The 20,180-nt window shown below is 45.7% G+C and overlaps 2 protein-coding genes across 7 annotated transcripts in view; both read right to left on the bottom strand.

Moving 5' to 3' along the window:
- Positions 1-2,310: 2,310 nt before the first annotated feature.
- Positions 2,311-10,539, bottom strand: slc66a1 (solute carrier family 66 member 1). Of its 3 annotated transcripts, none has more exons than XM_061258171.1 (8): positions 10,402-10,539; positions 9,083-9,276; positions 8,437-8,566; positions 5,849-5,936; positions 4,782-4,939; positions 4,596-4,688; positions 3,787-3,972; positions 2,311-3,390 (listed from the first exon to the last, which is right to left on the bottom strand). In XM_061258171.1, exons 2-8 carry the CDS (start codon positions 9,265-9,267, stop codon positions 3,307-3,309), a joined length of 924 nt encoding a protein of 307 aa, XP_061114155.1. In that variant the 5' UTR covers positions 9,268-9,276; positions 10,402-10,539; the 3' UTR covers positions 2,311-3,306. The 3 variants fall into 3 exon arrangements, with proteins under 3 accessions (XP_061114155.1, XP_061114156.1, XP_061114154.1); XM_061258172.1 differs by having other exon boundaries at positions 10,435-10,523; XM_061258170.1 differs by lacking the exon at positions 10,402-10,539 and adding an exon at positions 9,600-10,386.
- Positions 10,540-11,782: 1,243 nt separating this feature from the next.
- The window catches only part of trim33 (tripartite motif containing 33), a 44,613-nt gene continuing 36,215 nt past the window's right edge, over positions 11,783-20,180 (bottom strand). For 2 of the 4 annotated variants that reach the window (XM_061258198.1, XM_061258199.1), the window contains exons 16-20: positions 16,434-16,647; positions 14,799-14,873; positions 14,465-14,617; positions 12,308-12,358; positions 11,783-12,083 (exon numbers count right to left, since the gene is read on the bottom strand). In XM_061258198.1, coding sequence (XP_061114182.1) covers positions 11,850-12,083; positions 12,308-12,358; positions 14,465-14,617; positions 14,799-14,873; positions 16,434-16,647 — 727 coding nt within the window. In that variant the 3' untranslated portion in view covers positions 11,783-11,849. The remainder of the gene's footprint in view (positions 12,084-12,307; positions 12,359-14,464; positions 14,618-14,798; positions 14,874-16,433; positions 16,648-20,180) is intronic. The other 2 variants (XM_061258201.1, XM_061258200.1) reach the window with 1 other exon arrangement.

Here is a 20,180-nt window from a genome sequence, read left to right on the forward strand (position 1 = left end):
CAAACATGATGTTCACTCACACAAATGCATGCAGTGCAAACAACTCACAAACACACACACACACACACACACACACACACAATGCTCTGTCACACAAACGCATACAGAGTGTAAATAACTCACCCACACACAAACACAAACACAAACACACACACACACACGACACGGACAAGACACTGTCACACAAAAGCACATAGTGTAAACGGCTCACACACGCAAACACAATTACACGCACAAGATGCTCTGTCACACAACGCACACACAGTGTAAACAGCTCACACACGACACTGTCACACAAATGCATACACAGTGCAAACTGCTCACACACAGTACAAACTGTGCATGTGTGTACACAGACAGACAGACAGACAGCCACACACACAGTACTTTCACTTGGACACAAGACACACAATACAATAATACATTCTGAGGGGCAGGGTGGTGGCGGTAATCAGAATGGGAGAGCCCCAGTTTACACAGAAAACAAGTTAAACTGACATGGGAGTCCCTAATGAAGACTGACAAGCGCAGATAAATTCCTCCCATCTCTCACTACAGCCCTAGAGGAGCGGCAACGAGACAGGCGAGCACGTTTCCACTTCTCTTTTGTTTTCACTCGGGTGTCAAACACGATTGGACGCGACACCCCGTGCGTTACGTCCTCACGTTCCTGAGCAATGCGAGAGGACCTTCCCTCACGACCTCTGACCCTCGGCATCGCGGACAGAGCTGAAACTGAGCGAGCTTCCCGGAATCGGCCCTCACGAGACGCAGCTCTGGTCTCCCTCAAAACTGCTGCCGCAGCTCTCTCTCTCTCTCTCTCGCCACGGCCCGACGCGATCAGTCAATATAGCGCCTTTCGCTGGACAGTGACACAAAGCACTAGCGTGGCCCGTGGCAGCTTGCGTTGCGCAACGACGGTGATTCACATGCTTTCTGCTGACGGGAGCTGGAGAGTGTTTTCAGAGACAGCTCCTCATGACAGAGGCAGCCCGAGTCTCCAGCGAAAGCTCATTAATTTGTCTGACGCCGTAATCCTCAGCGATAGGGCCGTCATTAACACGGTGGGCAGAGCGATGGGGATGAGGACGGGAGAGAGAGCAGGGATTGGGGGACGATGGGAGTGGATGGATGGAAGGAGAGAGTGACAGAGAAACACAGATAGAGCGAGAGAGGGGGCTCATTAAGACATTCCCATTGGCCGAGTGTTTATAAACAGCCCCCCATTCTGCCCCGCGTGATGGATGACAGCTCGCTATCTCAGCCTCTTCCTGCAAACCCCCCCCCCCCCCCCTTCAGCACATGACCTGTGACTCGCCAGAAACACGACCGTTTCACAACCGCGACTGCGGTCTCCTGCCCTCCCTGCTGCTGTCGCTGTGGAAACACTGCCCCCGCCCCAGATCGCCGCTGACCCTGGTGTGAGGGGCGCGCTCCATCCTCGTCTCCCTGGGTGGGCCCTCGCTCCTGTCACTCACGGGCGGGGGGGGGGGGGGGGGGGGGACATTCCCAGGGTCAGGGCTGGGCTGCCGTTTCTCTGCTGGATGCGAAAAGCGATCACCCCGCTAATGAAGAGAAACAACACGCGGGAGGCTTCCAGGAACCCGAAACGCCGCCTCGCCTCCTCCACAGCCCCTCCGCGGCAGGGCCACCGCAGGGAGGCAGGGGATCAGGGGTGAGCGCTGGGACTGGAGCCACAGAGGAGCCGGGATACGACCAGCGCCGACAGGGGAACAGAGAAAGAGCAGGGCGGAGAGATTAAACAATGAGAGGAGAGAGAAAGGGAAAGGCAGTAACACAGGCAGTCAGCTAAATGGCAGACTACACACCTGTTTATCTGGATACTAGATAATTTAAGGGTTTTTTTCTTCAGCAAAAATAATGTTCAAAAAATGATTTGTCTCCCTACTGCAAACACCCTAGATACTTTTCTCACCTGGCTGGGTACTCGAAAATGTGGGGAACATTTTGTTAGCGTCCACATGAATGAACCCTACTGTATGAACAATCCAACTGAGGGAAAAAAATAACCTTCTAAAAAAAATATATATATATATATGCATGTTTATAATGTGGTGCAGCAGCATTGTATGTTAGGGAGGGAACAGAGCGATAGGAGGGTATATTTCTCAGAATGTGTTGCCCAACAGTCAAATAAAGACACTGCAGTTTGATCCAAATAATTCTTTAGTGTAAACATGGCACATATTGTCCACTGAACAACAACACTGAAACCACTTGATTAGAGCACCAGTACAGTTGAGCCCAGAAATTCAAGCACCCCCCCGCCCGCCCCGCCCCCCTCCCCACCAAAAAAAATCAACTGAAGCCAAAAGGGAATTCAACAAAGAATTTCAAATAATTTGAGGAAAATCCATGAAGTTAAATAATTTTGTGTACAAAATTGTTTTGACATTTGACATTACTGCTGTAAAATTTTAAATATGTCTAAAAATTCCACATACCGACCGATACGTACAACAACAATCATTATGACAACAATGAAAGTTACAGCTACAATATATCAGGCAGCATGTGTAGCCCCTGTTGAAATACCCAAGACAATGGTTTGACTAAACCCATTCTGGACTGAGACACACTATGGAAAACCCCATAGAAAGACCCAGGAATCACAATGCATTTCAACGGTCGTGTGTCTTGCAAAGGGTCACATTATCAAATACAACGCTGGCTTCGCATCTGCCCGTTAAGGGAGACGTAAGGTGCAGGTCACATCTGTCTGCTAAGGGAACTGCAACGTGCTGGTCACATCCACCCATAAGGGGCTAAGCATAAAAATAAAAATAAACTTCACATGAATGGATTCAGAAAAACATGAAAAATACAATACTCATATCCGCCTCAAACTACAGTCTGTAGTGTTGCAGCCAATATTATCACTCAAGCATTGTTGTTCCCTTTGATATTGCCAATTCATAATTTGGAAAATAAATGTGAATGACTCCCTTTTAAACACAAGAGGCTAAGAATACTTCATTACGGTTCTGTGCAGTCCAAGCAAAACATCTCTCGCAGTCTGTAATGCTGTATATTTATCAAATTCAATTTGTCCAACAAAGGTAAAAAAAATTAAAAGAAAAATAAAATAAATAAATTAAAACAATATTTTAAAAAAAAGAAAAAAAGAATACCAGTCCTTATGATTTCTCTGGAGAGATGGGAATCTGTAGTAGAGACCAGTTGTGTGCGTGTTTCCACCTCGAGCGTACGCATTTGGCCAGGACAGGGTCCCGTCTGCCGCAGTGATCTGCAGATCTGTGGTGAAGCACATCGGGTTGCAGTTCCTCAGGCACCCAGCAGGGCGGTGGCCTCGTCCAGAATGCCGTACTCCTGGGAAGGTTTGCGATATCTCAGGAACTGCATGGAGATCTGACGCGGGGGCAGTTAAGGAAACGCTCTGGAGGGTAGGGAGCAAGGGCACACAGAGAGCACACACAGAGCACACACAGAGCACACACAGGGCACACACAGGGCACACACAGGGCACACACAGGGCACACACAGGGCACACACAGGGCACACACAGGGCACACCGAGAGCACACCGAGAGCACACCGAGAGCACACAGAGAGCACACAGAGAGCACACAGAGAGCACACAGAGAGCACACAGAGAGCACACAGGCAGCACACAGGCAGCACACAGGCAGCACACAGGCAGCACACAGGCAGCACACAGGCAGCACACATTCATGGTCACCGCGGCGATAGGGACAGACAGCCCCGTCCGTCACGGTCCGGGACTCAAACACCCAGGAAAGGATACCACAAGATCCAGGGTGAGGGTCCCCAGGCTCCCGATGAGCCAGGGCAGGTGGTGGAGGACGTAGTTCCCCTCGGGCTGGCCGTACTCCGGGTTCTTCAGCAGCACGCTCAGGCCATACAGGGAGTTGCCAAGGATCACCAGGGCAAACAGGAAGTAGGACAGACCCTCCGTTGACTTCCTGACATACTGCGTGCAGGACGAGGAGAAGAAAGAGTGTTGAGGGATGCACATTGACTGTGACACACAGGACTGCAGCGTTGCTAAGCTTAGCTTAGCTCTAGTGGCGCTCTTTTTCAGGGAAGCACATCGACAGTGACTTTATATGATGGTAGCTTTGCGTAGCTTAGCTTAATTTAGCTCCAGTGGTGTTTGTGTACCAGACAAAATGCACCTTTGAGGGGAAACTCATTGACAATGACACTTATACGGCCATAGCTTAGCTTAGCTCTAGTAGTGTTTGCATACCGTAAAAAATGCACCTTCGGAAGTCACAGGGTAGAAACTTTGCAACGGAGTGAAAATGTCATTCATTTTAGTAGCCTAGTAAATTAGCGTAGTAAATTAGCGTCCTTGCCACGGCAACCTTCTGCCGTCCATTCAGTCAACCAACCACGGCTGTGTGGCACTTCTGACGGTTGTCTGACATATCCGTAGGTACCCGTTGCTGATGCTCAAAAGGGTGAACTTGACGTCAAAAGTGTCACATTTGCCACATTTCTGTCCGCAGGCATACCATACTGTCGCCAATGCATAAATGAGCCTTCATTCTCAGTGTTTTTTTCCCTCCCAGTGTCCCAATCCACACTCACGTTAGTGTAGATCTGCGGCAGTCTGGAGCAGAGGTAGAGCAGGGAGGACACGGAGCCGATCGTGAAGCCGATAATTTCCTTGGTCGTGAAGTTCTGAACACACAGGAGGACCAAAGCAAAAGCGTTGCTTTCGGCATTCTCTCACACTTCGATCGAAAACCGAAAAAAGCGAGCGTTAGCGTTCACCTCTGGCGAGCCGTCATCTTCGAGAACAGACAGCAAAGCCCGACCATTGAACTTCTGATCCATGACGTCAACCTGAGGCCCGGCCTTAGGAAGAGCAGCGAGCGAGGTGGCGGCCCCGGCCAGATAGACCAAACCCACGGCATTCACCACAGTGCTGCCTGCACACAGGAAGGAGGGGTCGGGTCATAGCATTGTCAAATCTCTGTTTACATTTCTGCTTACCACACAAAATGTGACAACGTTAGTCAAGCCACATGCAAAAGAATTCAACCGCTGCCTCCACTCGGGAGCTTATAAATGTATGCAAGTCTACTATTACTGACAGAATTGTTTTATTCTTAATTAAAAATTATGTGAAGCTAGTCCCCACCACTCTACTTTGCTAAACATTTAGCCTGAAACTTCAGTTTCTAACAGGGTATTTAAGAAACAAATGACATTTCTGGTGCACCATAAAGTGACACAAATTTGGTAGGCTCTTTGGGAGAGCATCATATAACGGTTTATTTTTTCAGAAGTCACCTGCTTTGATTTTCAGCACATGGCACTGCAATTCATCGGGAGCAGTCAAATATAGGAATTAAAAATATCTGTGTCAAAGGGCAACTCGTATGGGACCAACAATTACCGCATGAAATATGGGACATCCCAGCTAATACAGAACTCTAATACACTTCCTGCTTAACACTGTAAATAACCAAATTAACACGCTCATCATGGATGCTTAAAATAACACGCTCTTAATACTGTACACAGAAATGTACTTTAATTCTAGGGCCTGATTAACCAAGACCTTTAGCATTTGCAAAACTAATAACACAACGAATTATTGGCGCAAAAACAAAAGATGCCATCAATCATTAGTTATGTTTTTGTTTTCTTGGGCACTGAAAGGTTTTGCATATGCGAAAGGCCTTAGTAAATCAGGCTCGTAGTTTGGTATTCACTGCAACGTCACTGCAGATGAGTACACTTGCATAATAAGTCATTATATAATGTACTTCATTGTCCCACCAGTATGAAAGTGAGACATACAACACACAAGGGTAAAACAAATCCAGACTTACTGTTAAACCTCCTATTCTTAACAACGTAGTATGAGTACATTCCCAGCATCAGTAGGTCAGCCAGAACATAGTAAATAGCAGTATAAATCTGAGGAAGAAAGACACAAGGGCATGGAGGTTTGTCAAATACTACAAACATTTAGAAAAAAAAAACAAGGTATCAACCTGTCAGTAACCTCAGACCCCACCATTACAAGAACAACTGCCTCTGAAGACCAGGGTCTCTGCTAAGGTTCTACTCTATAACCGTACACACAAAAGGGGAAAACGGCGTCAACTTGAAACCTGGCGTATGTGCACAAGCCTAGTATCCGGCTCCATTAAACTCGCACAATTGAACATAAACGGTTTGCGGATGCCCATTGTGAATATGATATGCTTATAAATCAGCTTGTCATTCCAACTCGTTGTCAGAGAAAATGGAGAAGTCAGGTCCCAAAACAATGACATGAAACTTTACGGACTGTGAAATCGAAATTCTCGCAACGGAGGTAGAGGCCAGGCAGGTGATATTGTTTTGGTCATGGTTCTGGTATAACCAATACAACACAATGTGTGGAACCATTTTGAAATTAGAAGCAGTAATAGTCAATTATTAATGTGGATGCAACAGCATAGGGTTACATTACCATAGCCAAGAATCTACAAGCCCAATTCCAAAAAAGTTGGGATGCTTTGTAGAATGTAAATAAAAACAGAATGCAATGATTTGCAAATCTCATGAACCCATATTTCATTCAGAATAGATCATAGAAAACATATCAAATATTTAAATTGAGAAAATGAACCATTTTAAAGAAAAAATAAAGTAAAAAAAAGAAATTTTGAATTTGATGGCAGCAACACGTCTCAAAAAAGTTGGGATGGGGGCAAAAAAAGGCTGGAAAAGTAAGTAGTACTAAAAAGAAAGGAACATTTTGCAATTAGGTTCATTGGCAACAGGCCAGTAACATGATTGGGTATAAAAAGAAGTAAGTATGGGCAGAGGCTCACCAATCTGCGAAAGACTGCGTCTACAAATTGTGGAAAAATTTCGGAATAATATTCCTCAACGTAAAAAAGACTTTGAAAATCTCATCATCTACAGTCCATAATATAATCAAAAGATTAAGAGAATCTGGAGAAATCTCTGTGCGCAAGGGACAAGGCCGAAAACCAATACTGGATGCCCGTGATCTTCGGGCCCTCAGACGGCACTGCATTAAAAACAGGCATGATTCTGTAACAGAAATCACTGCATGGGCTCAGGATCACTTCCAGAAATCATTGTCTGTGAACACAGTTTGCCGTGCCATCCACAAATTTAAGTTAAAGCTCTATCATACAAAGAAGAAGCCATATGTGAACAGGATCCAGAAACGCTGTCGTCTTCTCTGGGCTAAAGCTCATTTAAAATGGACTGAGGCAAAGTGGAAAACTGTTCTGTGGTCAGACAAATCAAAATTTGAAATTGTTTTTGGAAACCATGGACGCCGAGTCCTCCGGACTAAAGATGAGAGGGATCATCCGGCTTGTTATCAGCGCTCAGTACAAAAGGCTGCATCTCTGATGGTATGGGGGTGCATTAGTGCCTACGGAATGGGCAGCTTGCACATCTGGAAAGGCACCATCAATTCTGAAAGGTATATAGAGGTTTTAGAGCAACGCATGCTCCCATCCAGACAACGTCTTTTTCAGGTAAGGCCTTGCATATTCCAGCAAGACAATGCTAAACCACATACTGCATCTATTACAACAGCATGGCTTCGGAGAAGAAGAGTCCGGGTGCTGAACTGGCCTGCCTGCAGTCCAGACCTTTCACCAACTGAAAACATTTGGCGCATCATGAAACGAAAAATAAGACAAAGAAGACCCAGGACTGTTGAGCAGCTAGAATCCTATATCAGACAAGAATGGGACAACATTCCTCTCCCAAAACTCCAGCAACTGGTCTCCTCAGTTCCCAGACGTTTACGGACTGTTGTTAAAAGAAGAGGGGATGCTACACAGTGGTAAACATGGCCCCGTCCCAACTTTTTTGAGGCGTGTTGCGGCCATCAAATTCAAAATTACCTTATTTTTTACTTAAAATGGTACAATTTCTCAGTTTAAATATTTGATATGTTTCCTATGTTCTATTCTGAATAAAATATGGGTTTATGAGATTTGCTAATCATTGCATTCTGTTTTTATTTACATTTTACAAAGCCTCCCAACTGTTTTGAAATTGGGCTTGTATAATAATGGCTGCTATTGAGTCATGAATCATAACTCTTATCAGCCAGTCATGAGACTTTATTCAAAATAAGATGCACAAGTTGAAATGGTAAATTGCCAGCATTTATATAGCGCTTTTATCCAAAGTGATTTACAATTGATACCTCACTCACTCACTCACTCACTCACTCACTCACTCACTCACTCACTCACTCACTCACTCACTCACTCACTCACTCACTCACTCGTTGGCGGAAACGTGTGCATATTTTGACATCACGTTTGTTTTGAAGTCCTCTGGGAAAGCAGCTTCCACATGTTTTGTGTGTATGCACGGTTTATAAATGAGGCTCCGGGTAACCGAAGGATCACACACACCACGTAGGGCCTACCTGCAGTGGCAGTTGGTCAGCTAAGAAGGAGCCCACAAAGTTGCAGGAGTCACCTCCCAGCCAAAGGAGGAGGAACCAAATAGACAGAGCTCTGTCCATGTTCCCACTACGACAGGAGCTGTAGTATTGCCTGGGAGAGAATGCATGGGGAGTGAACTACTGCAATTTACCAAACCTTCAGGATCACCTTGTGATCATTAGTACCTGAGGGGTATTTCATGAAGCAGGATTACCAAGTTAGCGGGATATTGGATGCACAGAGTAAAACCCAGAACTCTCCTACATCTAGAACATGGACTGAAGGAAAAAGGACTGCTCCGGATTTTACTCAGCAGTTATCCAGTAATCCTGCCTCATGAAATACACCCCTATTGTATTACGAGTATTCACACAACTCGTAATTCCCTGAATCACAAGCAGTTATGCTCCCAAAAGTGCTCATTTAATAGTTGCAGCAAAGGTATCAGATTACAAAAATTACATCCACAGAAAATCATTTTCCCCTAATGTGTGACAATGCGTAATGCATTTACCTTCCTTAAGTGCCATTAGTTTCCAGTGAAAAAGACAAGACAGTGAAACATTCACTCTCGTTCACAAAAAAAATTTAAATAAAAGAATAATAAAATTTTTAAAAAAAGCTCACGGCATTGAAGACACCATGAAGCAGAGGATCGATACCAGGCCCATAATAACACTGGCCATGTCGCGGGCGTCCTGCGCACACTCCCGGAGTCCGTCCATCACCCACTGTGACCCGTTTGGACAGCTGATGTTCCCAAATCCACTCCATCCCAGGGATCCGCGCGAGAACACGCCGCGAGACCCCATCTTTACTGCCTGTCAGAGAGGGGGGAACCGTTCGCTGTAGATGGATGTGTTTCACAAATACTTGGTACCATATTTGAAGGATTTTCAGTCAAGCTCAGTCATAGAACCCAATGATCATTTGCTGTTGTGTTGTGAAGCTGGTCATATAGGGGCCCCAAGATGATGATGTACGTGACCTAAATGTTTTATGTAGTAGCGAGGTTACGATATTATATGCGAAATACCGACGAGAAAAATATCTGGTCACATGTTATTGAAACGACGCTGTGGCAAAATAAAGAGCCCACCGTGAAAACAGTCATTTTGATCGTCAGAGCAAAGGTTTCACCCACCTGAAATCTACAAGCCAAAGACCATCCATGTGTCTACCTTACCGCTGTATCGATTAACTGGAATTTCCACTCAGCGAAACATACAATTACATGTTCACGAACATCTTCTGATGTGTACTAGCTAGAAAATTAGCAGTAGCTATCTGAAAAACAAACCAGCGCACTTCCGGCAAGTGGGTCAGCCTCGCCCTACTAGCTTATGATTGGAGCAGACAGTTCCTCCGCGTCAACCCAAGTCGTGGCTGGGACAGTAGTGTCTGTTATAGGGTTATCTAAAATCATCAACAACAAAAAAAGCATCAAATATCTATAATACTTTGTCAAAATGTTCCGTCAGTTTTTGTTCCGTCACAATTATGCTGCCCGTGAAATTTCGTTAGCTACCATATCGAGAACAGAAGTTGTTCGAGTTAATCATCAGGGGATCACAAACCATTTGATTAGACATAGAACTTTTAAGTTACACGTTTCGATTTATAACATGCCGATGAACGCACGTTCAAAGTTGCAAACAAATTTAACGTGTACGAGTCGGAGAAAGTGAACAATAATCATTTAAATAATTAAAACAACGAGTAAACTCATATGGAACTAGCCACAAACAATCCTACGAAGTTTAAATGATTGGCCAGTCTACCTGACTATAGTATCGCCAAATTTAGATTCAGCTAGATAATGCTGCCATATATAATTGGCATCGTTATCTCGTTACTGGCGCAGTAACAAACAGTAAATAAGTAATACATTGAATTATATTGATCTACAACTCTCCTGTAGTTTCAAATAAAATTATTGTACCTACGTGAGTTTAGCGAAACTCCCCCTATAATCTCACCGTTCCACACAAACGCCGTCAAAAACCCTCTTGACCCGTTGCGTTGTCACTTCTTGTAACACCGGGGATCTACTATAATTGTCCAGATGTACCGGCATTCAATCCCGTCCAGGAACGAGCTGGAGGGTTATTCCGTACTCTAGAGGCATCAGCTGACCGTTTGTCACGTGACACTACTTAAGTAAAATCGCAAGTCGGTACAAAACTTGCTATCTCAGGCTTTTGCGCGACCTCTGACTCAAACTGACAGCCTACGCTTAAACAACCAAACAAGTCCCAACTGCCGGCGGTCATTATGGAATACTGTCAGTTTTTGTAGAAAACACTGAAGAACTCGTGAAGCTTTCGGAAACCTATTGTGAACAAGGCTACGTTAGCTAATACGTGATATTTTGGATATTGAACGCCATTTTCCTGCGGCTAGCCTCTTCAACATTTGATGTGCTAGTTCAATACAACACAATTTCAATGTAATCAGTTTGCTCCCAGAGCGGCTTATATCGTACTTGTTATTGTGAACACAGCACTGTCTTCATGTTTGACGTCACTTGATTCAAGTTATCGTGCGGATGAGGACATCAGGTAAACAATGGCTATGGTGAAAAGATAACCGGAAACAATGGATGCTGTCCTCATCTATTCTGCAGGCTAGACATAATTAAACGCCTAAGAGTACAGCCATAGTAAATATAAAATGTGTATGAGAATTGCTTCAGTTGACATCACCTTTTCATTAAGGCCATTTACAGAAAGAGCTTGAAGAACAATGTTTATTTAAATGAATGGCCAAACATTGATGGGATTACTTTCCACTGCAGCCACTTGCTTTCTCAGTTTGGTTCCATTATTTACATCAAAAAAATCAACAAACACATACAAATACCTGGCAGGGAATTCGTGTTAAATTTTATAGTACATCGAGATATTGGGAGATGGGAGGTTCAGATCTTTTATAAAGCATAGTTCACAACAGATTTACAAACATTGTCATAACTGATAATAAAAAAAAGAAGAAAAATAACCAGATATTAATTTAACTACCAAAACAACTTTCTTTAAAATCTGTACAAGCGGTTTCTTCTAGAGGAGGTTAGAGATTTCCTTGGTGGAGGAAATGCAGTCCTTCCCAGCAAGTCTTCAACTCTTCACCATTTCCACAGTCCAGTATGCCGATTTCATGTTGTTTTTATTGGAACTTTTAACAGAGGGGGAAAAACATGGAATTAAATAAATCTGTTAAACAACTGAATTCTGTACTGGATTATCTCAGTCCGGAGGAGCAGACAGCGGAGGTGATGTGGGGGAGGGTTTGGGGGGGGGGGGGGGGGGGGGGGGGGGGGGGGGGGAAGACAGACCATCTTTTCGTACATCTCCATCCCCCCCCTGTTTCTAACACGTCAGCCAGCGGCGCGGCTTCACTTGATGTGCATGAGTTTCTCGTCCGTTTTTAACCGCTTGCGTCGGGGCTGCACAAAGTCGTCGTCGTCCGAGTCCTCGGTGACCTCGTCGTCGTCCTGGTCGGCGCGCCCCTCCACCCGCTCCTCCGGTTCGGGGAGGGGGGGGAAGCTCTGGTCCGGATAGAGCTCCGTCAGCTTCTCCTCAAAGTACAGACTCACCGCCTTCCCCGCCTCGGCCACCTCCGAGTCCGCCTGCCAATGAGGAGAGAGAGAGACAGGGATGGGGAGAGTGAGGGACAGCAGAGCACAGGGGAGGAGAGGAAGACCCCGTGGAAAGAGAGGGATGAGCCAGTGAGGAGGAGAGGATGGAGGGGGGGGTGGTGGTGGAGAAAAGATCAGAGTGGGTTAACAATATAGGGGGCTGTGTGGCTCGCGGCTGAACAACCCCCTCCATCCATGTGTTAGAAACTGCTTACCTGGACATTAATCTGTTTCTCCTCATCATAAACTTGGATTATTCGAGACATCTAAAAAGGGCGATAACAGTACAATAAAAAATACACAAAAAATCAACCAAAAAAAGGGGGGGAAAGAAAGATTTTATACCACACGCACATGTATCAGAGAAACAAGACCAACTGTGTTTAAGCTACCGGTTTTCAAAGACCAGTCGTCTGGGCCTTAAACTGAACGTCTCCCTCTAGACTGTGAAGATCCAGAGCTGGTTTACTAGAGGCCGAATTACTCATTGAGTCGCTTATTGCGCTGACTGTGGTCAGACAGTTTTGATGAAGAGGAGATGCCAACACCCTGGCACAGGCCAGCCTTTGGGTATGCAACAGTTAAAGCAAGAAATATGACCATCGGAATTGTCATTTAAGCATACATTCAGAAAATTAGATGCTGAACTGCAAAATGACACCACTTTGCTTCATTCAGTAAGAATATTGAATATTGAATATTTAACATTAGTGCTACCTTCTGGCTTGCCAATTACAGAAACACATAGGGTCAAAGGGTTATACATTCTCCTTGCACTTTTGTGCTCAATCAGTGGCATAACACTTGATCATCAAAATATATCCAACAGAATAATGGCATTAACCCACATAGTGGATCATAGCTCATTTATCTTTACACAGTTTTCAAGTCAATGGCCAAATATCCCAATAGAGCCAAGAAACATGAAAATATGTAGGCAAAATCCCCGACAAAAATAATTTGTAAAGTTGCACATTATGGTTCTGGATGGGTGCAGTCAAAAGTTAATGTTTCTGAAAATATTGCACAGTATTATGGGACCCGACTTGCTGACAATGTGAACTGCGATAACAAGCTTCCTTTTTACCACTGTCAGCTACTGTATTCCTATAACATTCCTCTATCTCACAGGTGTCCGAATCCAGTCCTGGAAGGCCGCAGTGTCTGCAGGTTTAACCTCACTCTTGATGTATTCAATACCAACTCCTATAATGTATGATAGAAAGGTGTAAAATCCTAATCTATCCTACACAAAGTATTTTACCTCTTGCGATGCACCCTTGCTCCTGGCAAGGGTACTTGCTGTATATACAGCACAATCTAAGGAGGTTATAGATTAATATGATTGTTCATATAAAAGTGAATCCATATTCATAAATCTATTCACATTAAAAAGCAACAGTGGTGGCATATGTTATAAAAAAGCTCTCACCCCCATTAAAACAGATTGGCTTAGAATCCCGCTCAAACTTTCTGTATGATTAGAGTAAGTCAGCGGAATGACAACCCAAAGATATCTATGGCAACTAACCAAATGTTATTCAATCTGCCACTGAAGCAGAAATGCATTTCAGAGATGCAGAAACAAAAACCAAAACGCTATTGTGGTCGATCATTTTCATGTGACATCCTCATCAATATGAGTTAGGGTGGTAAGTTTGTATACCAATGAATAAAAGCAGCCAGTAGCTCACTGGCTGAGTGAACCACCGATCACTGGCTTCGGGGATGGCCTTGGGAGACAGAATTAATTACGACGCTACACACAGATGTGCTGATTTTCTGACAACGATTTGTCGGCTGCGATCCCATCAGCCTCAGGTAAAACTCGGTCTTGCGAGAGATTAATTCAAAACTAAGGTAGGTGGCCATGGGTGGGGTCAAGAACTAGCAGTCATGGCAACACTCAGCCTCAGTGTGGCCGACCTTCAGTTGTGCTACAGTAATAAACACCGTCAGGGCAACCAGAGCAGCACTGTACGCCTGCAAAGGGACATGTTTGGAGCACAATAAGCAGTTAGGACAAACTAATCAGCAAAGCTAATCACATTGCTTAAAACGTTTATAGCCCCCCCCCACCTAGGTAAAACCAGACCCAGCCAGGCTCATGCGGGTCCACCGTGAGCCCTTTAATCTGCCGTCTCTGCTCCTGTTCCCACCCGAAAGCCCCCGCCCACCCAAGTGTGAAGGTGTTCATCATCCCCGTGCTCATGCACATCTCCCGTCTCCCTTCTCCAGCTGTGTCCCTAGCATGCACATCCACTTGCATGCACAGGAGTGGAACTTCCACCCCCCCCTCGTTTCTCCACCTCCTTCAGGCAAACGTGCGTAGCGCCCTCTGGTGGCCCCCTGCCAGCCTGCATGCCACTCACCTCGTTGTACTTGGCACAGTTGGTGAAGACGAGGCGCACGTCGGCCACAAACTCCTGCGGGCTCTGGTAGTGGTGCGTGTGCCAGGGCTCCAGCTTCCTCTTCACCAGGTTCAGGTCCATGGGCCGCTTGATGATCTTGTAGTAGTTGGGGACCTGGGGAGGGGTGTGTATATGCGCACGCACATACAGGCACACACAACCGCACACACAAACACACAAGCACGCACACACATACGCAAAGACAGACACACAGACGAGGATCAGATGACGCACTATGAGGTCCAGAGGAGATACAGGATGTGAGGTAAGATGATTGACAGCAGCGCTGACTTACAGAGGAGGAGACGGGCTCCTGGAACTCCACGCTCAGCTCGTGACAGAAGATGTACAGCAAGAGGCGCTCACACCTCTGCAAGAGCACAAGGACAGAGGGTCAATTCACGCCTTTATCTTCAGCATACCAACCATATCACCTCCAGAACACTGCACCTAGTACTTTTAATTGATGGAAAGAACTGGAATTTATCAATAAGTAACAAAATCTTTCAAACGTTCCAAGACTTGACTGTGCTTGCCAACAACGGACGGGGAGGGGGGGCAAAAAAAAAAAAAAATTCAAAACAGCAAACAGGAGGGTGACCGAAGAATGGTGAGTTTGTCCAATATTGGCGGCATATTTTTGAGACACTGTCTCACAACAACATGACCAGTTCTGGGAATAGTGGGGGCAAGGATGCACACCAGAGATAGTGTGGAGACGTTGAGTGGCATGAGCCAGCCTCCATGCAAAGGTCCTGAACTCAGTAAATGTATTCCAGAGGAAAAAACACTACTGAACTTTGCACCGATAATAATGCCCAAATTTGGTAAGAGCCAAAAATAAAAACCAACGATAAAAGGCTACATCACACACTACTGGGGAATCACCACCAGTTCAATGAAACTTGCAAACTATAACAACATAATGACAGAAATAACATGGTAACACATTTGGAGACTATTTTGAAAAGATGCAGATGAACAAGATGTCTTTTCTGCTACATATGCACACATTGCAGGACATATAGTTGTGTAAACTGAGGAAGTGACAAATTTACTGCAGAAAAAGCAACAAAAAATTTTCGTCGACACAAAAAGTCATAAGTCATCATCTGCAAATATACTGCGTGTGCTCCAATGAGTTCAAACACATCTTTGTCATCCACAGGGAATTCACTTCCTGTTGTACACACTGTGCGGGAAAGGTCTGGGAAAATCCTTGGGTGAATATTAAGATTTTGACATTTAAAACTACATTTTTTCAAAACTAGACCTACATGCAATGTCCAAAGAACAGTCTTTATACCCCCCACAGGGCTAAATTTTCCTTACTGGTTGGACTCCCTATAAGTTAATTTAATCATTCACTATCTTTACTGTTGACCTCTGCTCTGAAATAAGACATTACGAGCTTCTTTAGATCAGCGAGAAACAGGCCACAACTTTAGCACCCAGTTCATCTGAATAGTGATCATAAATAGCATTCACAGACACGTTCACTGTTTGAAAGGGACAGATACTCTCTGAACAGACATGTATTGTAGCAAAAAGAATCATTCATCTATCTGCAAGGTCTAGTCTATTGGGACCTTTACCTAGAATTTGAATAAGCAGGTAACCATGAGGGTGATGTTACAGATTTGTGCAAAAGAATAACACTCACACTAAATATTTGATTAATCAAAAACCCTCATTAACTTTACTCAAAACTTTCCTCTGAAACTTGTATCATGAGCGTTTGAAAATTCACCATTATTTCAAAACCAATCCTCTACACCCTCGAGCACCGAGAACTGCAGGATTTCCATCCTCCCTTTTTCCTGGGAGTCAGGTGTGAAGACTGAAGCACCTTAACCGTTCAGTTAATTACCCAGCAGAAAATAAAACCAGGGCTAGACTTGGTGACCCTTGCCCTACAGAAGCTACTCACCCTCTGGTCTTCGGGGCTGAGGGCCTTGTCGTTCTTGCTCTTCTTGCTGTCCTTGCTCTCCTTGCTCTCCTTGCTGTCCTTGTTCTCCTTGCTGTCCTTGTTCTCCTTGCTGTCCTTGCTCTCCTTGCTCTCCTTGCTCTCCTGCGTTGTGCCGCAGTCATACTCCACTTCTGGCTTTGACAGGTTTCGGCAGAAGGTGCACATCCATTCCCCACTGCCAGAGGAGGAGGATCAGAACACTCATTAGCAGTTAGCCTGTGTGACAGACGCACTAGCACACTACCCTCCATAACGGATATGACCAGCACACTACCCTCCATCATGGATATGCCCAGCACACTACCCTGCATAATGGATATGACCAGCGCACTATCCCCCATACAGATATGACCAGCGCCCTATCCTCCATACAGATATGACCAGCACACTACCCTCCATACAGATATGACCAGCGCACTACCCTCCATACAGATATGACCAGCGCACTACCCTCCATACAGATATGACCAGCGCACTACCCTCCATACAGATATGACCAGCGCACTACCCTCCATACAGATATGACCAGCACACTACCCTCCATACAGATATGACCAGCGCACTACCCTCCATACAGACATGACCAGCACACTATCCTCCATACAGATATGACCAGCGCACTACCCTCCATACAGATATGACCAGCGCACTACCCTCCATACAGATATGACCAGCGCACTACCCTCCATACAGATATGACCAGCGCACTACCCTCCATACAGATATGACCAGCACACTACCCTCCATACAGATATGACCAGCGTACTACCCTCCATAATGGATATGACCAGGACACTATCCTCCATACAGATATGACCAGCGCACTACCCTCCATACAGATATGACCAGCGCACTACCCTCCATACAGATATGACCAGCGCACTACCCTCCATACAGATATGACCAGCGCACTACCCTCCATACAGATATGACCAGCGCACTACCCTCCATACAGATATGACCAGCGCACTACCCTCCATACAGATATGACCAGCGCACTACCCTCCATACAGATATGACCAGCACACTACCCTCCATACAGACATGACCAGCACACTATCCTCCATACAGATATGACCAGCGCACTACCCTCCATACAGATATGACCAGCGCACTACCCTCCATACAGATATGACCAGCGCACTACCCTCCATACAGATATGACCAGCGCACTACCCTCCATACAGATATGACCAGCGCACTACCCTCCATACAGATATGACCAGCGCACTACCCTCCATAGAGATATGACAGGCACACTACCCTCCATACAGATATGACCAGCACACTATCCTCCATACAGATATGACCAGCGCACTAACCTCCATACAGATATGACCAGCGCACTAACCTCCATACAGATATGACCAGCACACTACCCTCGATAATGGATATGCCGAGCACACTACCCTCCATACAGATATGACCAGCGCACTATCCTCCATACAGATATGACCAGCACACTACCTTCCATACAGATATGACCAGCACACTACCCTCCATAATGGATATGACCAGCGCACTATCTTCCATACAGATATGACCAGCACACTACCTTCCATACAGATATGACCAGCGCACTATCCCTCCATACAGATATGCCCAGCGCACTACCCTCCATACAGATATGACCAGCGCACTACCCTCCATACAGATATGATCAGCACACTATCCTCCATACAGATATGACCAGCGCACTAACCTCCATACAGATATGACCAGCGCACTAACCTCCATACAGATATGACCAGCGCACTACCCTCCATACAGACATGACCAGCACACTATCCTCCACACAGATATGACCAGCGCACTAACCTCCATACAGATATGACCAGCACACTATCCTCCATACAGATATGACCAGCACATTACCCTCCATACAGATATGACCAGCACACTACCCTCGATAATGGATATGCCGAGCACACTATCCTCCATACAGATATGACCAGCACACTATCCTCCATACAGATATGACCAGCACACTACCTTCCATAATGGATATGACCAGCGCACTATCTTCCATACAGATATGACCAGCACACTACCTTCCATACAGATATGACCAGCGCACTATCCCTCCATACAGATATGCCCAGCGCACTACCCTCCATACAGATATGACCAGCGCACTACCCTCCATACAGATATGGCCAGCACACTACCCTCCATACAGATATGACCAGCACACTACCCTCCAGACAGATATGACCAGCGCACTACCCTCCATACAGATATGACCAGCGCACTACCCTCCATACAGATATGACCAGCGCACTACCCTCCATACAGATATGACCAGTGCACTACCCTCCATACAGATATGACCAGCGCACTACCCTCCATACAGATATGACCAGCGCACTACCCTCCATACAGATATGACCAGCGCACTACCCTCCATACAGATATGACCAGCGCACTACCCTCCATACAGATATGACCAGCACACTACCCTCCATACAGATATGACCAGCGCACTACCCGCCATACAGATACGACCAGCACACTACCCTCCATACTGATATGACCAGCGCACTACCCTCCATACAGATACGACCAGCACACTACCCTCCATACAGATATGAGCAGCACACTACCCTCCATACAGATATGACCAGCGCACTACCCTCCATACAGATACGACCAGCGCACTACCCTCCATACAGATACGACCAGCACACTACCCTCCATACAGATATGACCAGCACACTACCCTCCATACAGACATGACCAGCGCACTATCCTCCATACAGATATGACCAGCACACTACCCTCCATACAGATATGACCAGCACACTACCCTCCATACAGACATGACCAGCACACTATCCTCCATACAGATATGACCAGCGCACTACCCTCCATACAGATATGACCAGCGCACTACCCTCCATACAGATATGACCAGCGCACTACCCTCCATACAGATATGACCAGCGCACTACCCTCCATACAGATATGACCAGCGCACTACCCTCCATACAGATATGACCAGCGCACTACCCTCCGTACAGATATGACCAGCGCACTACCCTCCATACAGATATGACCAGCGCACTACCCTCCATACAGATATGACCAGCGCACTACCCTCCATACAGATATGACCAGCACACTACCCTCCATACAGATATGACCAGCACACTATCCTCCATACAGATATGACCAGCGCAATAACCTCCATACAGATATGACCAGCGCACTAACCTCCATACAGATATGACCAGCACACTACCCTCCATACAGATATGACCAGCACACTACCCTCGATAATGGATATGCCGAGCACACTACCCTCCATACAGATATGACCAGCGCACTATCCTCCATACAGATATGACCAGCACAGTACCTTCCATACAGATATGACCAGCACACTACCCTCCATAATGGATATGACCAGCGCACTATCTTCCATACAGATATGACCAGCACACTACCTTCCATACAGATATGACCAGCGCACTATCCCTCCATACAGATATGCCCAGCGCACTACCCTCCATACAGATATGACCAGCGCACTAACCTCCATACAGATATGACCAGCGCACTACCCTCCATACAGATATGACCAGCACACTATCCTCCATACAGATATGACCAGCGCACTAACCTCCATAAAGATATGACCAGCACACTATCCTCCATACAGATATGACCAGCACATTACCCTCCATACAGATATGACCAGCACACTAC

The sequence above is a fragment of the Conger conger genome, chromosome 10 (genome assembly GCF_963514075.1).
Source record: "Conger conger chromosome 10, fConCon1.1, whole genome shotgun sequence".
Lineage (NCBI taxonomy): Eukaryota > Metazoa > Chordata > Actinopteri > Anguilliformes > Congridae > Conger > Conger conger.

Bases quoted from the DNA above. Each gene is read 5' to 3' on its own strand.
- slc66a1 (XM_061258171.1), bottom strand. From the start codon at position 9,267: ATGGGGTCTCGCGGCGTGTTCTCGCGCGGATCCCTGGGATGGAGTGGA. The intron at 5,937-8,436 runs GTAGGCCCTACG...TTTCTTCCTCAG, and splicing joins CTGACCAACTGCCACTGCAG to ATTTATACTGCTATTTACTA. The intron at 3,973-4,595 runs GTGAGTGTGGAT...TCCTGCACGCAG, and splicing joins TGCCGCAGATCTACACTAAC to TATGTCAGGAAGTCAACGGA.